Here is a 19,804-nt window from a genome sequence, read left to right on the forward strand (position 1 = left end):
GGCCAGGCAGAACTTCCTCCTCTTCAAATAGTGCTATGGGATCTTCATCACCCACCTGAACAGACAGACTAGTCTTCGATTTAACATATCATCCAAAGGACAGCACTTTTGATAATGCAGTATTTGTGAGTGCTGCACTTGAGTGTCATCCTAGATTCTGGACAACAGCATAGCAAGTAGCATACTGCAGATGGAGTACATTACATTCTTGTACTAATCTTGTTTTGGTTTATGGTTATATCAAGTTTTCAGGATTGCTTTTTTCCACTTTTTTCCCCCTGAATAAGGACATGCCTTATTGTGGAAAATGTGTAAGAATATTTTTATGAATCCTTGAATAGTAAAAGTATCCTGACATTACTTGATTCTCACCCGAGGGTTCTCATTTCCATTCAGAACCTCAGTACTTTTCGAACATTAATTACAAAGTAGTTTCCTCGATGGCTTTGTGGGTAATTCTGTCACATGGTATGGTAGTGAGTCATAGAAGCCAGGAAGGTCCTAGGTTTGATACTAGTTCGTGCTGTGTAATCTGATCTCAGCCATATGTGCAGCAGGCATGCTGCAATTGGCCTTAGTACTCGTGGACTAGGGAGAAGGGATATTAATTAGGATTTGTGATCTTGATTGATACAATTATCCCCTGCTTGGTGTGTGTTTTGTATGAATGTCGGGTGAGAGCAGGCTAGGACATCACGTGATGCCTCTATGCTGATAAATACAAAGGCCCTGAGTTTGCGCTGGATTGTGCTGGCTTTTTCCAAACAACGGGGATGGCGAGTTTCCACCAATTGCGTCCGCTTGCGACCGTTTGAGGAGAGTCTTAAAATTAAGCTAGTTTTTTAAGCGCACAGGCAGTAGTAGGCATGTTTTAAACATTTTTAAAATATTAAAAAATATTTAATTTACTAAAGAAACTGACTAGTGTACAGCAATGAAAGTAGTAAATGCTTCAGTGTAGTATTTTTAAAGCCATTATCAGTGATTTAAAATCAGGTTAATCGCAGTTGGAGGACTAGACACTCTTATTAAAAATGCTTGTTTGTGATAAACCCATTTCAGTTGTGTTAATAAAACTGCACCAGGTTACCACTCTTAAATACAACAATGAATTTTTTTTATTGCTAAAGAAACGGTTATGCTCTGTTAAGCCACATAATTCATGGAAGATTTCATGTTTATGATGATGCAATTTAGCGGAAACTCGCAATTTGCGCCCAATTGCTGATTGCCCCCAAAGCGGAAATTCAGTTTAAAACTGTTTGTACATTTTCAGTCATGTTAATCATCAATTCAAATCAACATAATGCCCAATTTATAGTACGGAAATCAGCACTTTTGCAATTTTCACCTTCCTGCTGATTTTGTTTCTCACTCCAAATAACACATTTTTCCAAATTGTCTTAAGGTAAAGCTGAAAAAGATGAAGGGATATTTGTAGATTTGGCACTAAACATGTCAACACTATGTAGCAGAATCAGCAAAGCAAATAGAATGTTGAACTATGCAGCCAAAAGATTGGAGTAGAACTCATCGGAAGTCATGTTAAACTTCACAGCACTCTGGTCAAACTGTAACCAGAACTGGATACCGCACTTACTGAACAAAAGGAAGATATTCAAGCCTTGGAGATAATGCAAAGAACAACCATGAGCCTGATCTGTAGTATAAGAGGACTGAGTTATGAGGAAAAACTGGAGAGCTTGGAGTGTTCACCTTGAACGGAAGTGACTCGAGGGAGACTTGCGATAAGTAAGGTTAAACACTGTAGAAAAGGTAAATTCAGAACGTTACTTCAAATTCAAGCATCACAGTCGGTAAAGGGAGAACAAGTTCAAATTGCAAAAAGCAAATTTAGAACTGATGTCAAAGTTCTTATTCAGACAGTGATTAGCACCTGAAATGGGTAAGATAACAGAGGCAAAAACCTGTATTCATTTCCAAAATATCTGGTTGCTGTGATTGAGTTATTGCATGCTTCATTTTCCTGGATGGATGAGCTTGCATGGGCTGAATGACTTCCTTATCCACATCTGTCTTGTAATTAAAATCTATCAGTAGTGTTGGCGTAATAGTTGGGACCGTTCAGAGACTCTGAATTTTGGATGGTTAAAATGTGGCTGGATTATACTGCTGAATTCCCAGCACTGCCACAATGTGAGTGCCTTTACCTTTACTGTTGGCTGACTTGCATAGCGTTCCAATCAAAATGCGCCGGTCTGCTTCTACTCCTAACATATTACATTTAAACCAAATATCAGAACAGGTCTTCTGTTTGCCCACATGCAGTACACACATGTCTGAAATCCCATAAAATGCTTTTTACTGAGGTGATCCGTATCCAAACTTGTGCAGGGATTTTGCTGGCAATGAGTGTGATGGATTCCTTAATGCTCGAGAGAGGAGGATATTGATCATCTTTTTCTCAGAAGAGAGAAAGCAAATCATAGAGTCATGGAAGTTTACAACACAGAAGGAGGCCATTTGGTCCATGGTGCCTGCTGGGTCTTTACTGGATTAATCCAAAACTTAGTTCCATTGCCCAGATCTCTCCCCAGAGCCTGTATCTTCCTCTGGATAAACATTTGAGGCAATCAGTTGGGGAGTCATATTTCTGCTAGATTTTCAAGACTTAGCAACAACCATCTCTACTAGTTCTTGCAATCAGTTGTTTTCAAACTTCTGTATGTGAGTGACCATTTGAAAATATTGACGTCTACAAAAAAAATGGTGTCAGCTATTTGGGAAAACAGTCCAGTCATTTGCAAACTAGTTATTTCTGTTGCTATATCTTTTAAAAATGTTCTAGTACTTAAGTCAACAAATACAGAAATTAAATGACTTTGTCAAGATGCCAGATTTATTCTCAACCCCTAGGGTTTGGGCATCCCAGTTTGAAAATCAGTTCATAAGAACATATGTTCTGTACCTGTATTGCATTTCTCACCATTGTGATATACACTTCATTTAAAGAAATATATATCTGCATGTTAGTGTCTGCATGAAATCAGAGAGAGAGGATATCACTGTTTTTGGGTCATTTTGATGCAAGAGTACCACTCAACAACCCAGTCATACATCTGTGATTTTGATGTTAATTAAGGGATGCCATGAACTACAACTTGAGTCTCTTTTGGTAATAGAAAGTGACCCATGAAGTAGTGGCACCCCTGGGCAACAGCAACTATAAGGTTAAATTTGATATGATTTGGAATAAACCAGCACTCTGGTATAAACTTTTTAAAAGGGAACTGTCAAAGGAATGCGTGAAGAGCTTAAATTAATCACCTGGGGCTTGGATTCAAATTAAAAAATCAGTTTAATGGTATATTGCTGAGCATGCAAAATAAAAATATACCAATGATTAGTAAGTACAAACTCCTAAATGTATCAAAGCAATAATAAATCAAGTAAAGAAGAAAATGCACAAAGCCTATTAGGCAGAAGGTGAGGGAAATCACTAGGAACAAAATAGGGGACAGTCAGCGGATGAAGAAACAGAGGGTGTCAGCCTTGGTTGAGTGATAGCACTCTTGCCTCTGAATCAGAAGGTTGAGATCAGGCTCCACTCCACAGACTTGAGCGCATAATCTAGGCTGACACTTCAGTACAGTACTGAGAGTGCTGCACTGTCAAATGAGATGTTAAACTGAGGTCCCCTCAGGTGTACGTAAAAGATCCCATGGCACTATTTGAAGAAAAGCAGAAGGGTTTTCCCAGTGTCCTGGCCAGTAATTTTCCCTCAACCAATACCTAAAACATATGATCTGGTCATTTATTTCATTGCAGTTTGTGGGAGGTTGCTGTGTGCAATTGGCTGCTGCATTTTCTACTTTAGAACAGTGACTACACTTCAAAGTACTTCATTGGCTGGAAAACACTTTGGGACATCCTGTGGGTGAATGGTGCTAGATAAATGCAAATTCTTTTTCTTTAACTGCCAAATGAGCATGGCTGCAGATGCTAAATGCAACCGCAAATAATTTTTATTGATCTCATACTTTGAGGGTTATCGGACAAGAATTTAGATTTCTTTAAGGATGCAAATAGGGTTGTAAAGGAGAATGAATTAAAAATAAGTAACATTCTAAGTGATTACTTCCTGAAAGTATTCACTGGAGAAGAATAGCATACCAGCCATTATGAATAGTAAACAACAATTTTGCAACACTGAGATTGTGATCCTGGACTGTCTCAACAAGCTCAAGGGCTCAAAATAAATCAATCCCCAGGGATAGAATCTATATACCTGAGGATGCTAAATGGGTTTAGAGATTAAATCTGCTGAAAATAGATAATCATGGAGGAGTTGCTGAACATGGGGAAGTCCCAGATTGTCAACATGGTGTCCATTTTCAAAAAAGGTAATCTAACAAACTCAGAATTACAGATTCATTACTTTTGCATCAATATTTTCAAAATAGTATGGATCATGAGAGACAAACTGGAGGATTGCCTGTATGAAAATAATTTAATAAATGGCAGCCAACATGGTTTCAGAAGGGAAGATCTTCCCTGATTAATCTTGACTTTTTTGTGTGTGATATTTCAAGTTAATGTTGGGAAGCCCTACTGTTATGTTGTGCCTAGCTCCCCAGAAAGCTTTTGGAAAAAGTCCCACATGAATTCTCTGGAAGGAAAGAAATAGTGAGTACTAGTTAGGGGAAAGATGTCAGGCTGGGGAGACGCATTGAGTGGCATGCCCAGAAATTGGTTTGAATACATAAGCAACTTGAATTCAAAAACAAAAATGTAGTTTGGGCACATTTGCAAATGACACACAGTTGAGGGCACTTGAGTCTGATACATCATCAAAGAAACTATAAAAAGACTGAGATAAGCTTTGCCTAGCAAAACCAGATGAAATTCATTGGACAAATCCATTTTGGAAGAATGAGACACAAGTAACGGTGTTGGACCAGCTAGGGGAGATGCTGTGAAAGATTTGGGGGTGATAGACTCATTACTTAGCATTCCCAGCTATTACAGAGTATAACTGCAGATGCTAAAAGCAATTGCAAGTAATTCTTCCAGTATTAAATTAGTAAGAGGGTTATGCGACAAGAATTCCTATTCCTTTAAGAACGCAAAGGAGGATGAACTAGAGCTGCAAAAATAAAGCTAATGGAATACTTAAGTAGAATACAAATCAGAGGTGGCCATGCTGAAGCTATATAGTGCTCTGTTTAGGCCACACTTTTAGTACTTTATTCAGTTATGGTCACCAAGACATGAGGCCTGGAAGTGGTGCAGAAGAAGTTCATATAGCTAATCTTTAGCATCAGAGACTGAATTGTGAGGTTAGGTTTTTAAAACCTAACCAGCCTTCAAAGGAAATGAATGAGAGGCGATCCTGTAGATGTATGTAAAATACTTAGTGAAATAGAAAAAATGATCCAAACCACTATTTTAAGTTATATTTTGTTTGGACAAGGAGACATAAACACATGAAGAACAACTTCAGGAAGGATGTTGGGAAGTAGTTCTTCGTGCAAAAAGTAATCACCCCCAGAATGACATTCCGGGTAAGGTAATAGAGGCAAAAATTCTGGAATCATTCAAGAGGCGATTAGATGTGATGTTGGAAACGCCTTGTAAATGTACACGAGATCCTTAATGTATAAGTTTCTATGGCAGGATAGGTTAGATGGGTTGTATGGCATCCCTTATCTGTATGAATCTTTTGTGATCTTGAAGTCAGAAAGCAGTGCCAAAACTTATTTTAAAAACTCCCCTTTCACTCCATCAGAATAGGGGGGCAACCTATAACCATCTAACAGGATGTGCACCCAGATTCCTTTCAGCTTCTTCCTCCACGGGCCAGAACAAGATTGGGACATTCTATATGAAATTGTGCGTACACAAGATCATGAATCAGCTGCCTAACACACCATATACTTAGCTGCTGAGCTGCAGACTCTAAATTTCAACCATGTTGGGCTGCTTGGATGCACAGCATTCATGATCTTGTGTACGCACAATTATATTGCAATCAATACTCTGTGCTGTGGTTTATTAGGATCCAGGCTGGCAACTGACTCCACACATGATGACTTCTCCATCTCAACCATATTGTTGAGAAATGTCAAGTGTAGGCCAGTAGGTTCCCTGAGGGAAAGGAGGGGTTGAGCAATCACCATCCAAGTTGGTTGGTTTGATTGCTCTTGTGTTCATCCTAATGGCCGGTTATCGAGCATACTAACCTTTTCCCTGAGAAAATATGAAGAAAATTAAATTGCAAAATAAAATCTAGCATCTAAAAGAGACATCCTCTCATCAAAGGATTTATTTTTAAGGAATCCCCGTTGTTATAATTTGTTATGGGATTTGAGTTAGAAAGTTTGCCAGAAAGTTTAATGTCATAGAACGGAACAATTTACCATTTATCAGAAAGCTTTTCAAATTGTTGTATAAGTACTGCACAATGGCTTGCTTTGCTTCAAAAGACTGAAAAAAAAGACATATCATTTTTGTTTAAATTTGTCTGAGCTATTTCAACTGCTTTTTGAAAACTTTCAAGAATTCTTTGTTTTGTCTTTGTTATCTTGCAACCAGCTGGGGACAAATGACCTAAATCAGATCTCCCCATAATGGTCTGGACGTTCAGCACTAGCCTTGGCAATATTGAGGGTGTGAAGAGATTTCTTTGCTCCCTCCTCATTGATGTTAATAACTTCATGTTCAAAGAGGTATAGTGGCCATCTTAACCACTTTATTATTTCTGTTTGCTCTTAGTAATGTTTTTGATTATTTTATTTTTTTCTTCTCCCTTTAATACTGCTCCATTCTGACCAATCTTAGTTTTGTTTTAATTCTACACTTTTTTTCTTGAGGTCTGATATTTTTTCACTGTATTAGATATTTATTTTTCTTGAGTTTCCTTTTCCTGGTGAGATTTTTTTTCTCAATTGCTGTGGACGTTTTCACTTTATCCTTCTAAGATTTTTTTTCCTTTTTTAAACTCTTTTGGGCTATTAGACATGCAATTATTTAATGAGCAGTGGTACTGCGCACTTTATAGTTTCCAAATTCTGCTGCACAACCCTCTCTAACTGCATTGCTGTTGGTTATCCTATCAGTGGCAGGCTCATAATTTAAGCTGACAGCCCTTATCCTCTTCTGTTTGCCAGAGTTGCATGTGTACAATTTTGAACCATTAAATGTGAACTTTAAGATGTGGAAGAGGGAGAGGATTAAAAACTGTAGTGAATAGTGTTCGGGAAGTGGAACTGCAGACTGAAAATAATAATTGTGTTCTTTCCTGTAGTGGTGCCAAGCATGAGTTATTAAGCCAAGTCTGATATGCTGCAGTCACAGGGGTATAATGATCAGTATGATGAGAATGACATGGCTGTAGCTAGGGGCACTGCTGCTGGTGATCGCCAGCAATAAGACATCCTGATGAGCACAGCAGGAGAACCATCCATAATTTACAACCTCTGAAACCTTCTGCAGAATAATAAAGAATTTCAATGCAGACTGCAACTGCCAAAGCCAAGATTATTCAATGTACCTAGAAATTGAAATAATCTAATACCCAAGGGCAAGAATCAAAAGTGAAAAGTAAATAAAGAAATTAATATGTAAACATTCAGTTAAATTTTGGGATTATCTGAGATATTTTTGTAAAGAATGCAAACCATAAATTATGCAACAATGTGCACTTATGTTTTAATTTTGTTTGTCAAATTTTAACTGTCAAATTTAATTGTCAAGGCACACAGAATTGAAATGGAGGATTTTATTATTCTAATTGTGAATAATAAACAATTTCGAAGTGTATAGACCCAAACTAGACTAATTGCTTCTAATTGGATAACCACCGTAACAAAAATGGATGTAAAAATACTGCTGCTGTTCGTTTGATGCAGTAAAATTTTTAAGTTGTCTGCATGCTTCAGGGCAAAATTTTATTAATTGTAGTACCATTGCTTTTATATATATATATATATATTTATTTCAAAATTTGCAGATGACACAAAACTTGGAAGGGTAGTGATGGACTTCAAGAGACATAGACAGGCTGGTGGAATGGGCGGACACTTGGCAGGTGAAATTTAATGGGGAGAAGTGTGAAGTGATACATTTTGGTAGGAAGAACGAGGTGAGGCAATATAAACTAAAGGGTACAATTCTAAAGGGAGTGCAGGAACAGAGAGACCTGGGGGCTGCACAGGTCATTGAAGGTGGCAGGGCAGGTTAAGAAAGTGGTTAAAAAAGCATACGGGATCACGGGCTTTATAAATAGAGGCATAGAGTACAAAAGCAAGGAAGTTATGATGAACCTTTATAAAACACTGGTTCATCCACAACTGGAGTATTGTGTCCAAAGCTGGGTACCGCACTTTAGGAAGGATGTGAAGGCCTTAGAGAGGGTACAGAAAAGATTTATTAGAATGGTTCCCGGGATGAGGGACTTCAGTTATGAGGATAGGCTGGAGAAGCTGGGGTTGTTTTCCTTAGAGCAGAGAAGGTTGAGAGGAGATTTGATAGAGGTGTACAAAACATGAGGGATTGAGACATGGTAGATGGAGAGAAGCTGTTCCCATTGGCAGAAAGGTCGAGAACCAGAGGACACAGATTTAAGGTGATTGGCAAAAGAACCAAGGCGACAGGCGAAAAAACTTTTTTACACAGTGGGTAGTTATGATCTGGAATGCACTGCCTGAAAGGGTGGTGGAGGCAGATTCAATTGTGGCTTTCAAAAGGGCATTGGATAAGTACTTGAAGGGGAAAAAATTGCTGGGCTATGGGGAAAGGGTGGGGGAGTGGGACTAACTGGATTTCTCTTACATAGAACCATTCTATGATTCTATATATCTCTATCTCAATAGCTCTACATATATCTCTATATCTAATGTGAAAATACTTATGCTACTGGGTGTATACTGTAGGCCACTAAATAGTGGGAAGGAGATAGAAGAGCAAATTTGCAGGCAAATTACAGAAAGATGCAAGAACCATACATAATCCCAATATAGACTGGGATAGTAACAATGTAAAGGGCAAAGAGGGGGCTATTCCTGAAATGTGTATAAGAGATCTTACTGGAACAGTATATTTCCAGCCCAACCAGAAGGAAACAGTGCTGGATCTAGTTCTAGGAAATGAAGTGGGACAGGTGGAGCATTTTTCCGTGGGGGAGCATTTGAGGAACAGTGATCATAATATCATTAGGTTTAGAATAGTTATGGAAAAGGACAAGGAAAAATCAAATGTGAAAATGCTTAATTGGAGAAGGGCAAATTTCAGTGAGTTAGGAAAGGATCTCGCCCAGGTGGATTGAAATCAAACATTGGTTGGCAAAACAGTAATTGAACAATGGGAGGCCTTCAAGGAGGAGTTGGTTCGGGTACAGTGTAGACACATTCCTACGAGGGGAAAAGGAAGGGCATCCAAAGCTAGAGCTCCTTGGATGACCAAAGATATAGATATCAAAATGAAACAGCAAAAGGAGGCATATAACGAATGTCAAGTTCAAAATATAGTAGAGACCTAGGCTGAATACAGAAAGTAAAGAAGAGATCTAAAAAAAGGGACAAGGAGTATATGAGAATTGACTCGCGGCTAACAAAAGGGAAGCCAAAAATCTTTTATAAACGTATAAATGGTACATGGGAAGTCAAAGGAAGGGTGGGACCGCTTAGGGACAAAAAGGGGATCATCTTGTGGAAGCAGAGGGCATGGCTGAGGTACAAAATGAATACTTCGCAATCATCTTCACTAGAGAAGAGGATGCTGCCATTGTAGCAGTTAAGGAGGAGGTAGTAGCGATATTGGATAGGATAAAAATAGATAGAGGAGGTACTTAAAAGATTGGCAGTACTCAAAGTAGAAAAGTCACCCAATCCAGATGGGATGCATCCTAGGTTACCGAGGGAAGTAAGAGTGGAAATTGCAGAGGCTCTGGCCACGATCTTCTGATCCTCCTTAGATATGGGGACGTGCTCGAGGATTGCAAATGTCACACCCCTATTCAAAAAAGGGGGGAGGGATAAACCCGGCAGTTGCAGGCCAGTTGGCCTAACGTTGGTGGTGGGGAATCTGAGAGACGATAATCCGGGACAAACTTAATTGGCACTTGGAAAAGTATGGGCTAAAGAATGAAAGTCAGCATGGATTTGTTAAAGGAAAATCGTGTTTGACTAACTTGATTGAGTTCTTTGAAGTAACGGAGAGGGTTGATGTGGGTAGTGCGGTTGATGTTGTGCATATGGACTTTCAAAAGGCATTTGATAAAGTACCACATAATTGGCTTTAAATTTGCTAATAAGTCTGAGATTAAAAGGACAGTGGCAGCATGGATACAAAATTGGCTAAGGGACAGAAAGCAGAGAGAAGTGGTGAACGATTGTTTTTCAGACTGTAGGGAAGTATACAGTGGTGTTCCCCAGGGGTCAGTATTAGGACCATTGCTCTTTTTGATATGTTAATAACCTGGACTTGGGTATAGGGGGTATAATTCCAATGTTTGCAGATGAAACTCTGAAATGTAGTGAACAATGTGGAGGATAGTAACAGATTTGAGGAGGACGTAGACAGACTGGGAAATGGGCAGACATGTGCCAGATGAAATTTAAAGCAAAGAGGTGTGAAGTGATACATTTTGGTAGGAAGAATGAGGAGAGGCAATATAAACTAAATGGTACAATTTTAAAGGGAGTACAGGAACAGAGACACCTGGGGGTGTACGTACACAAATTTTTGATGGTGGCAGGACAAGTTGAGAAGGCTGTTTTTAAAAAAAAAAGCATAAGGGATCCTGGGCTTTATTAATAGAGGCATAGAGTACAAAAGCAAGGAAATAATGCTAAACCTTTATAAAACACTTGTTTTTCCTCAACTGGAGTATTGTGTTCAATTCGGGGTACCACATTTTAGGAATGATGTCGAGGCCTTAGAGAGGGTGCAGAAGGGATTTACTAGAATGACACCAGGGATGAGGGACTTCAGTTATGTGGAGAAATTGGAGAAGCTGGGGTTCTTCTCGGAGAGGGTTAAGGGGAGATTTGAAAAAGGTGTTCAAAATCAAGAACGGTTTTGATTGAGTAAATAAGGAGAAACTGTTTCCAGTGGCAGAAGAGTCAGTAATTAGAGGACATAGATTTAAGGTGACTGGCAAAAGAACCAGAGGCGACGAGGGAACATTTTTTTTTTACTCAGCGAGTTGTAATGATCTGGAATGCACTACCTGAAAGGGTGGTGGAAGCAGATTCAATAGTAACTTTCAAAAGGGAATTGGATAAATACTTGAAGGGCTGGCACAGGCACATTGGGCCGAATAGCTTCTTCCTGTGCTGTACCTACTATGTAAGGAATCTTACAACACCAGGTTATAGTCCAACAGTTTTATTTGAAAATCACAAGCTTTCAGAGGCTTTCTCCTTCGTCAGGTGAGTGTGGGATTCCATGGAAGGTACTGCATATATAGTCAGAGAACAATGCCTGGTGATTACAGATAATCTTTCCAACTGCCCGTTGTCAAGGCAATCAAAGGAGTCGAATAGTGTTCAGACAGAGAGATCTTACATACAGGACTACTGAATATACAAACGGTCAGAACCCAAAGAGAGAGAGAGAGAATGATCAGTTGTATATATTTTTTATATATGACACACACACACACACACACACACACACACACTCTTATAAAGATGATGACCAAAAAAAGTAGATTTTTGAATGATGTGAAAAAGATATTTTGTACTTCTGGAAACATATTGAATAGTTATTGGACTAGATTTTGCAGTCAAAATAATGGTGAGGCTGATGGTGCTCGCTGTTATTGATGCATAAATGGTACAGCAACTTCAGGCGAGGGGCAGATGCATAGTTAAATGCGATATCCAAAAGTTGCTGTCCGAGCTTCACTGCCCCGCCGTTAGCTTTGCGAAAAAGGCATTTTGCTGTCTGCCTCTCAATTGAAGTGAATTGAATGTCGCGAAGTTTCTCTATTTGAGTGTTAAATAGCAACTAAACCAGCTGCAGATATTTAGGGCTAGTAATTACAAGCGTAAGTACCCTTTTAACGACGTGATAAGTGTTAATGACTGCCAATCAACCCCTCTCCACCAAAAATTAACTATTATAAGTGTGGAGTCTCATTCCTTCAGATTGTGAATTGTTTTAGGAGATTTTAAAAATATATTTAAAATTAAAAATCTTTCTTTTCCATCTTTTTTCTCTCTTAATCCAATCTTTCTTCCCCTTTTATTACTTTTTCTATACCTGATTTGACATTGAATTCTCACCCCCTTTAATTCTCCATCCTTCTGCTGTTTATTCCCAATCCTTGAATCTCATTGGTTAAAGAGATACCCTGTTGGTTGCCCTGTTCACTCAGGTCCCAGATGCCTTGTGTCCCTCGTTGCGCCATTATTAGTTTGCACTTCCAGCAACTTAGTGGGCAAAAAAATGTGTTGAAAGGTGCAGGGGCAAGCGTAACTAACGGCAGATACCATTAGATGCCCTGCTACAGCAAAATCTAGCCCATTAGTTATAGCTATGATACTATTATCAACAAGCTAATTTACAAATCCAATAACTCACGGTTGACATTAGCCTTACCCTGGTTTAAAAAAAGCTTTATAGAAAGATCAACTGCTCTTTAGCAGAATTTTTCATAATATAAAATGAAAGGATTTAATATTGTGCAATATCTTATGCTGAATATTGCAAACCAACATTAGAGCAAGAAATCAATGAATGTGATTCAGTTTAGCCCATATCCAAGTAAGTCTCAGTTTATTTCATGGTTTTGCTATGGTGCAAAATTGCTAATGAGACTTTCAAAATTGATTTTTAAAAAAATTTCTCTGTGTCAAATCTAGTTCAACGATCTAGTGGTTTCCTCAGATTTACGTTTAATTCTGTGAGCAATAAGGAACAATGCAATGTGGTTGGATAGTTAGATATATGGCTATAGGACCTGACATCAGTCTAGGTCCTCAGAATTTTGAGTCTACCACTAATGCAATGCTGCATTAGAATAAGAAATTGAGAATTTTAGTTGAATCAGCACATGTAATGCAATAGCTTGTGATTGTTCACACCCAAGATGAACTCTGTACGGCAATCTATCTCTAATGATGTAAAAGTACCGAACATTTCAATGAATTTCCTGCACCCCTGAAACAGCAGGTCTTGAATCTAACAAAGAATTTTCATTCACTCTGCAATGAAAAATGGAGGCTATGAAAGGAGCACACAAAAAGTAAAAGAATAGCTCAATAAAGAGCATTTTTGGTTAGAGATGGAAAAGGAAATCTCTTGGTGGATGAAGGAACGGTAGAAATACAAAATGATTTTTTTTGCTTTGGTTTTCATGGAAGAGTGGTAGTGGGAATGAAAGAGTGCAAGGGGGAGACATGGAGCAATTAGATAAGATAACTATAGATAAAGTACTACTGTAAAAGTTGGTGGAACTCAAAGTGGAAAAGGCACCAGGCCTGGATGGCATGCATCCGATTGAGAGAAGTCAGAGGAAACAGCAGAGGCTCTGATTACAATCTTTCAAACATCCTTGGATTGGGAAGCTGTACCAGATGTAATACCTCTGTTTAAGAAGGAAGAAATGGATAACCCAGATAACTATTGACCTGACATCAGCAGTGGGGAAGCCATAATATGGGAAAAAATTAATATCACTTGGAAAAAAATGGGTTAATTAAAAGCAGCCTTAATGGATTTATAAAAGACAGCGCATCTGACAAATTGAAGAGTTACAATGGAACGTAGTGGTAAAGGAAAGGCAGTGGATTGTCTTCGAAGCCATTATCTTAGGTCCCTGCCACAAACACTGTTCCCTAGCCACCAATTCCATCCCCTTCCCTGACCACTGTCTGTGGCTGAAACAGACTGTTTGCAACCTCTGCATCCTATTGACCCTGAGCTGAGCTTCCGACCACATTTCATCTCCATCACCAAGACCACCCAAGCCCATCGGCTGCTGAAACCCTCATCCGTGCTTTTGTTACCTTCAGAGGCGACTATTCCAATGCTCTCTTGGTCAGCTTCCCATCTTCCACCCTCCATAAACTTGAGCTCATCCAATTCTCTGCTGCCGGTATCCTGACTCGCGCCAAGTCCCGTTATCCCATCACCCCTGTGCTCGCTGACCTAACATTGGCTCCCAGTCCAGCAGCGCCTCAATTTTAAAATTCTCATCCTTGTGTTCAAATCCCTCCATAGCCTTGCCCCTTCCTATCTCTGTAACCACCTCCAGCCTTACAACCCTCCGAGAACTCTGCATTCCTCCATTTCTGGCCTCTTGTGCATCTCTGATTTTTTTTCGCCCCTCCAGTGGCGGTTGTGCTTTCAGCTACTTAGGCCCTAAGTTTTGTAATTTCCTCCCTAAACCTCTCCGTCTCTCTACCCACTGGCACCATTAGTGCTCATTCTGATGAGCACAAAATTCACCAAAGGCAATTTTAAAAAAACAATTCCAATATACATATGGAGCAGAACCATTGTAGACCACACTGCCACCATCTGTACTTAAGCTAGTGACAACATTTTTAAACTTACGCTGCAGTAAATTTATGGGCTTTGTGTGTCAGAATACACTCAAGATCACTTTTGTTCAGTAGCTACTTGTAAAAAAAAGGAAACAAATGGATACCCAACCCAATTGTGTACTATTTGTAAGTAATAATTGAAATTACCACTGGCTTATTAAGTATTCTTCAGAATATGCTTTGTTAATATAAGTCAGAAATAGTCCATTTTGGGCACCTACGTCAGCATCACAGACTCCCAGCTCAAGTAAAGCAACTTTGGATTCAGATTGCAGCTCCCTATACTCTGCCTCGACAATATGCATCAGCCCCACCTCTGGAACATGTTGCACCAGTGACATTTTATCCATTTCCTGCACCAGCCATCCTGTAGCCTCACTGACTGCAAGACAGCACTAAACTGGCAATCTCAATCCATTTTGTGCTGTGGACCAATACCTGCTATTAACTGGATTGGGACTGTCCTAATTCACTTCACATAGGACCCTTAAAATCAACAGAGCAAAGTTTTATCTCATCAGGGCTGGATTAGAATCCATGTCAGAAGTGAGGGCCCAATGTCTAATTTGGTGCACTAGCCAATCTGCTATTTGAATCATTTTTTAAAATACCATCCTACAGAAATAATAGGATATATTATTTGGAAATCATGCACATTTCTTAAACTTTGCTTAAAAAAATGTTTTTTGTTCCACTAGATAGTCCAAGACCAAGTCCTGTGCACAACCTGCAGAAACTTGAATGGGTGCTGTACAGGTCAGTGTAACAACAACTTGCATTTATATAGCACCTTTAATGTAGAAAAATGTCCTAAGGTGCTTCACAGAAGTGTAATCAGACAAAAATCCACTCCGAGCCAAAGGAGAAGATATTAGGAGGGGTGAAAAATGGGTGATAGAAGTAATGATCCACAACGGCAGCCAAAATGTGTGCAAGCAATGCTGTTACAGTGCAACAGCAGTAAAATAGCATTTAAACTGCACTGCTTTACTTGCAATTTGCTTTTGATCTGCTTCATATTTCATCTAAAACTTATAAAGCACCACTACATGTGCTCTGGCACTCGTAATATAACTCGCTACCCCTAGCTGCCCAAGAATCAACCATTGGCAGTTTTCTTGCTGTGGGGTACGAGAGTCCAGATATGCAGCAGTAGCAAAGTTGACAGGACTGCATTTATGTTGTCAGTTCTTGCAGTTGTACTGGACCAATTGCAGTGCGAAAATGTATTTGGGATCTTATTTTTGGTGTACTTTGACCGGAAGTGAAATTTGGGAGGAATTGGTATGCGCTCTCATCCTATGGATTTTGTGCAGGATTTATGCCAAAATCGCCACAAATTCAGTACCAAATTGTTACTACAACAGGATAATTAACAGATTGCAGGGTAGATGTAGCCAGAGTATATAGTATTGATCTTGAAGTTTAATATGTACTTTGAGTATACTCTGCATTCATAAACCATTTGCTTTATAGGATTAGCTCTGATGGTAGGATGCAATCATGTAGACTGCAGTGTCATCTGAAACATCGAGACTCTCATTAGAACATTGTTTCTCAGAATACTCCAAACACTGAATGTGGGCAGCACATGGGTTTGGTCCACCATTTTTATCTGGCCTGGACATACTGATCACACGTTGGTGGCCTTTAAGAACCTTCCCGAGGTTGAAGAACCTTCCTGCCAATGTTGCTATGAAGCTTTGTACTAATTGTGCATATCAGAATTCCACACGTGCAGTTATCCTGGTTGCTAAATCTATGTAGTATAAATGGGGCAGGTTTGGCAGCAAAGGAGCTTGGCTATATAACAGAAATATCAATGTATAAATGTCATAAAGGTGAGGATTATATATAAATGAACTCGTGAAACAAAATTTTTTTAAGAAAATACCTCTAATAGAATTATACTATTTCCTATTTGTCTTATTCCCGCTGAGTCACAAAAGTTACAAATGAAAACTTGGTTTCCTTTGCATTATGCATTTGCAGTATGCAGACTGGATACTGTAGAAGTTGATAAAACATTTTGCACATTTTGATTCATTGTGGATTGCAAGCAATGAATCAGTTTGGGTAAGAGAGTTGATTCATTGAGGTCTTGGAAAGATACCAAGAACTAATTGCACATGAAGCTGATGCAGACAAATGCCATTCAGCGAGCAGCTGGGGCCACTTAAAGCACTGAAGAAAATGGATAGATAGCAGGAATCTGCAAGGTGGTAACAGTTGTGGATTTCAGCTGATATCTAAACCATAAGTGAAGCTTGAGTAGCTTTTATTTATTAACTGAACTCCCAGGATTGCCTTACTGCCGTTGCCTTTTTCACACAATGAAATGAAATGGATAAATACCTTATTCCCACTTGCCACTTAAGTGGTCCCACTAAGGCACACTTATGAGATATCTATCCCTGCCACCCTCTTTTTTTTTCCCCCCCGCCCTTCAAAAAAAAGTTGCTCAGTGTCTTTGGACAGACCAAAAAAGGAATAAGATGGAGTGAGTAGTGGTCTATATGAAGGACTTCGACGAATGATAGGACAAGTTTTTTTTGCTAAGAATATTTAAAGGAATAACTTGAAAAAGATACCAGGCCTGCTTTTCAAGTTTCTTGTCTTTTTCTCCTCCAGAGCTGTGTACATTCTTGCAAAGTCCCTGAAGTATATTGAAAGCTTTTATGAACTGATATCATACATTCAATTAATCACTTGACTAATAAAGCATTGTAAGATTACTTTTTTACAGTGAGATACCATGTTTTATGCAAAATTCTCTATTATAGACCATTAGACCATGGGATGGCCAATAAATGCCGGCCTCGCCAGCGACGCCCACATCCCATGAATGAATTTTTAAAAAAGACCAACACATGAACGGCTGATTAAATATGCATTCTCACCTTCCTCAATACTGCACTTTCATGAAATATTATTTCCTCTAATCCTAGAGTTTTTTATTATTGTGATGTAAGGAAGATGATTTTTTTAAAAACTCTACCTGGTAGCATTCATATTCATTGGATTTGCTGTGATTATATCTCACTGCAGTACATATGTAAATTGCCATTCCTATGTGTGCACAGTTTAGTGATGATACTGCACAAGCTTAAATCTCATCACAATAAATACATTTTAGGTGATTGATTATCCTGCTGGATAGAAAATGAGTAACATTTTGGCATTTCTTCTGTGGCTTCATCTATTTAATTTTGTTCTTGGACCATCTATACATTTTTTTAGCTATTTGGCTGTGCTAATTGGGTTAATTCATTTGCAGTTACATTGCAGCCAGTTTCTCTCCAAGCACTTTGCCCAAAATCAGCAGGATAATACTAATTGGAGCTATAGTTCAGGTAATTTCAGGCACACTCCAATAGTCGTTAGATAGTAGAACTGGACTAATAAGGACTTGTATTTCTAAAGTGGCGTATCACATTTCAGAAATGAATAAGAGCTCCACGTATAACAAGTTATTTTGATGTGTAGTTACAGTTGCTGTTTAGGCATGGAAAGAGGCCATTTGGCCCATTGTGGCCAGCTTTCTGAAAGACCAGTCCACACAGTCCTATTCCCCTGCCCTTTTCTCCGTACCTTTTAAGTTTTCCTTTTAAAAGCTATTATAGATTCTGCCTCTGGTAAGACATTCCATGTTCTAACAGCTCTGCATAAAAAAAATTCCTTCATTCATTTGATAAATTTTGCCCTGTAGTTACCAACTGATTGACCAGTGAAAATATATTTTCCTGATTTATCTTCTAATTGTCAACACCGTCATCTGATCTCAATTTAACCTTCTTTATTCTAATGAAAAGTGCGCCAGTTTCTCTACTCTTTCCTCATAATTAAAGCCTGTCATCCTTGGTATTACCTTAGTGAATCTCTTCTACAGCTTTTCCATGCCCTTGATACTTGTCCGAAAGTAGGGTGTTCAAAACTGGGTACAACATTCTAACTGCAGCCAAACCAGTAATTTGTATAGATCTAGCATCACTTATTTGTTTTTGTACTAGATGCCCCTGTGTAAAACCTAGGATCCCATATGCATTTTTTTTTTTACAGCTTCAACAAATTGAGCTCCCACTTTGGAAGATTAATGTACCTAATCCCCAAGCCTCTCTGCTCCTTTTGAAGTTTTACCGTTTAGTGTATAAGTCCTCCCTTTATTCTTCCTCCCAAGATGTACCATTGCTCATTTCACAACACAGTAATGTCATGGGAACACCATCATTTTCAAGCCATACATCATCCTAATTTTATCATATTTCACCATTCATTCATCACTGGGTCATAAGTCTGGATTCCCTACCTAACTGGTCAGTCAGTAGGAGGATCATCACCACAAGGATTTCATTGGTTCAAGAAGGCGACCCACCACTTCAGAGCAACTAGGGATGTAATACATGTGGCATTGCTGGTGTCAATCACATCCTGTGAACAAATTTTTAAAAATTGTTTCATATGTGTGCTGAAGCTGCTTAGAATCCTCTTCACAGGATTCCTATTTGTGTGTTCACAAATATTTGTTAAAATATAAGTATATGCAAAACTAGGCCATTTATATAGATTAAAAAGAGCAGTGATCTCAACCCTGGACACCACTTTTACATCCCAAAAAAAAATCCATTAATCAATACTTTATTTTCTGCCCTGTCCTTTTTATCCAGCTTTCTATCCATGCTGCCACACTCTGTAGTATTACGTGCCTTAATGGTATAAACAAGCCTATGACGCAACACCTCATGAAAATCCATATACACAAAATCACTGAATTTACTTCATCAATACACTCTTATTTCCTCAGAGCTCTACTAAATTTGTCACACTCAACTTGCCTTTTGAAAATCCATGATGCTTTCCTTAATTATCTTTCTATGTGACTACTAATTTTATGATGTATTATGGCCTCCAGAAGTTTGCCCACTACCTATTTGGGCTGACTGGTCTATAGTTACCCGGTTTATCCCTTTCTCCATTTTTGAACAGAAGTGTTTCATTGGCAACCCTCCAGTCCTTTGCAAGTTCCACATCCAAGCATGTTTGAAAGATTGTGGTCAGTGCCTCTACTCGTTTTTCTGTCTTGACAACATTCCAAGATGTATGCTGTCTGGGCCCAGTGTCTTTTCCCACTTTGAATTTCACCATTTTTTTTTCAGTACTACTTATGTATCTGTAGTTATCCTATCTAATTGCATCACTTGCTCCTCTTCTACCCTTTCATTCCCACTACAGCACATTTCTGTGAAGTACTCATTCAGTTTGTTGTCATTCCTTCATCCTCCATAAGATTT

The 19,804-nt window shown here is 38.8% G+C and overlaps 1 protein-coding gene across 4 annotated transcripts in view; it reads left to right on the forward strand.

Moving 5' to 3' along the window:
• The window catches only part of fbxw7 (F-box and WD repeat domain containing 7), a 227,470-nt gene that overhangs the window by 44,670 nt on the left and 162,996 nt on the right, over positions 1-19,804 (forward strand). For all 4 annotated transcript variants that reach the window (XM_067992005.1, XM_067992013.1, XM_067992022.1 and 1 more), the window contains exon 2: positions 15,215-15,272. In XM_067992005.1, coding sequence (XP_067848106.1) covers positions 15,258-15,272 — 15 coding nt within the window. In that variant the 5' untranslated portion in view covers positions 15,215-15,257. The remainder of the gene's footprint in view (positions 1-15,214; positions 15,273-19,804) is intronic.

The sequence above is a fragment of the Heptranchias perlo genome, chromosome 1, assembly GCF_035084215.1.
Source record: "Heptranchias perlo isolate sHepPer1 chromosome 1, sHepPer1.hap1, whole genome shotgun sequence".
Taxonomy (NCBI): Eukaryota; Metazoa; Chordata; class Chondrichthyes; order Hexanchiformes; family Hexanchidae; genus Heptranchias; species Heptranchias perlo.